The sequence below is a fragment of the Myotis davidii genome, unplaced genomic scaffold, assembly GCF_000327345.1.
Source record: "Myotis davidii unplaced genomic scaffold, ASM32734v1 scaffold105, whole genome shotgun sequence".
In the NCBI taxonomy this organism is placed as follows: domain Eukaryota; kingdom Metazoa; phylum Chordata; class Mammalia; order Chiroptera; family Vespertilionidae; genus Myotis; species Myotis davidii.
Window position 1 is genome coordinate 672,512 of NW_006300371.1, and position 1,032 is coordinate 673,543.

At 70.3% G+C, this 1,032-nt stretch overlaps 1 protein-coding gene across 1 annotated transcript in view; it reads right to left on the reverse strand.

The window, feature by feature from the left end:
- The window catches only part of PCDH8 (protocadherin 8), a 5,988-nt gene that overhangs the window by 2,514 nt on the left and 2,442 nt on the right, over nt 1-1,032 (reverse strand). The window contains exon 2 of the mRNA XM_015572577.1: nt 2-1,027. Coding sequence (XP_015428063.1) covers nt 2-1,027 — 1,026 coding nt within the window. The remainder of the gene's footprint in view (nt 1; nt 1,028-1,032) is intronic.

The following is a 1,032-nucleotide window of genomic DNA, read 5'->3' on the forward strand; positions in this document are numbered from 1 at the left end:
GGCAGTGGTAGAGAGCGGGGGACGGCCGCCGTCGGATATGACCAGCAGCGCCCGGAACACGCGGCCAGGCGGTTCCTGGGACAGATCGCTGGTGAGCACGATCTCCCCCGTGCGGCGGCCGATGGCGAAGGCTTCTCGTGGCTCCTGCTGCAGGAGGTCGAAAGCCAGCTCCCCATTAGCACCCTCGTCCGCGTCCCGAGCTTGCACACGCGCCACGGCCGTGTCCCTTGCAGTGCGCCCTGGGACTGCCACTTCCAGGGAGCCGTTGGCCGGCGCCGGATGCACCAGGACTGGCGCGTGGTCGTTCTGGTCCAGCACCCGCACTTGCACCAGGGCGCTGCTGGAGAGCTGAGGGACGCCGCCGTCGCTCGCTTGGATGCGCACGTCGAGCTGGCGCAGCGTCTCGTAGTCGAAGCTGCGCAGCGCATAGATGGCCCCGGTAGCCGGGTCCACTGAGACGTAGGTGGACACGGCGCCCCCAGCGCGGCCTACCTCAGCCTCCAGCAGCCGGTAGGTGACCTGGCCGTTACGGCCCAGGTCCGGGTCCCGGGCAGCCACCGTAGCCAAGTAGGCGCCAGGCGGGTTGTTCTCGCGCACAGACACCTCGTAGACCCGCTGCGTGAAGAGCGGCGCGTTGTCGTTCTCGTCTCCCACGCGCACCGTGTAGGGCCTCACGGTGCGTAGTGGGGGCGCGCCGCGGTCCTCGGCCACCAGTGTCAGGTTGTACTCAGCGATTCGCTCACGGTCCAAGGATGCAGCGGTCACCACCAGGTAGCTGCCCGCGTAAGCTGGCTGTAGCCGGAAGTGCTCGTGCCCGTAGAGGGCGCAGCGCACCTGCCCGTTGGCGCCCGAGTCCCTGTCCGAGGTGCTGACCAGAGCCACCAGGCTCTCCCGCGCCGCTCCCTCTGGCACCAGCGAGATAGCACTGGCCTCTGGTGTCCCGGGCCCGGTAGACGAGGTCGTGTCCGCCCCCTCGAGAGCAGCGGCGGCGGCGGCGGCGGCGGCGGCAGCGAGGGGCGAGGCGGCAGGCGC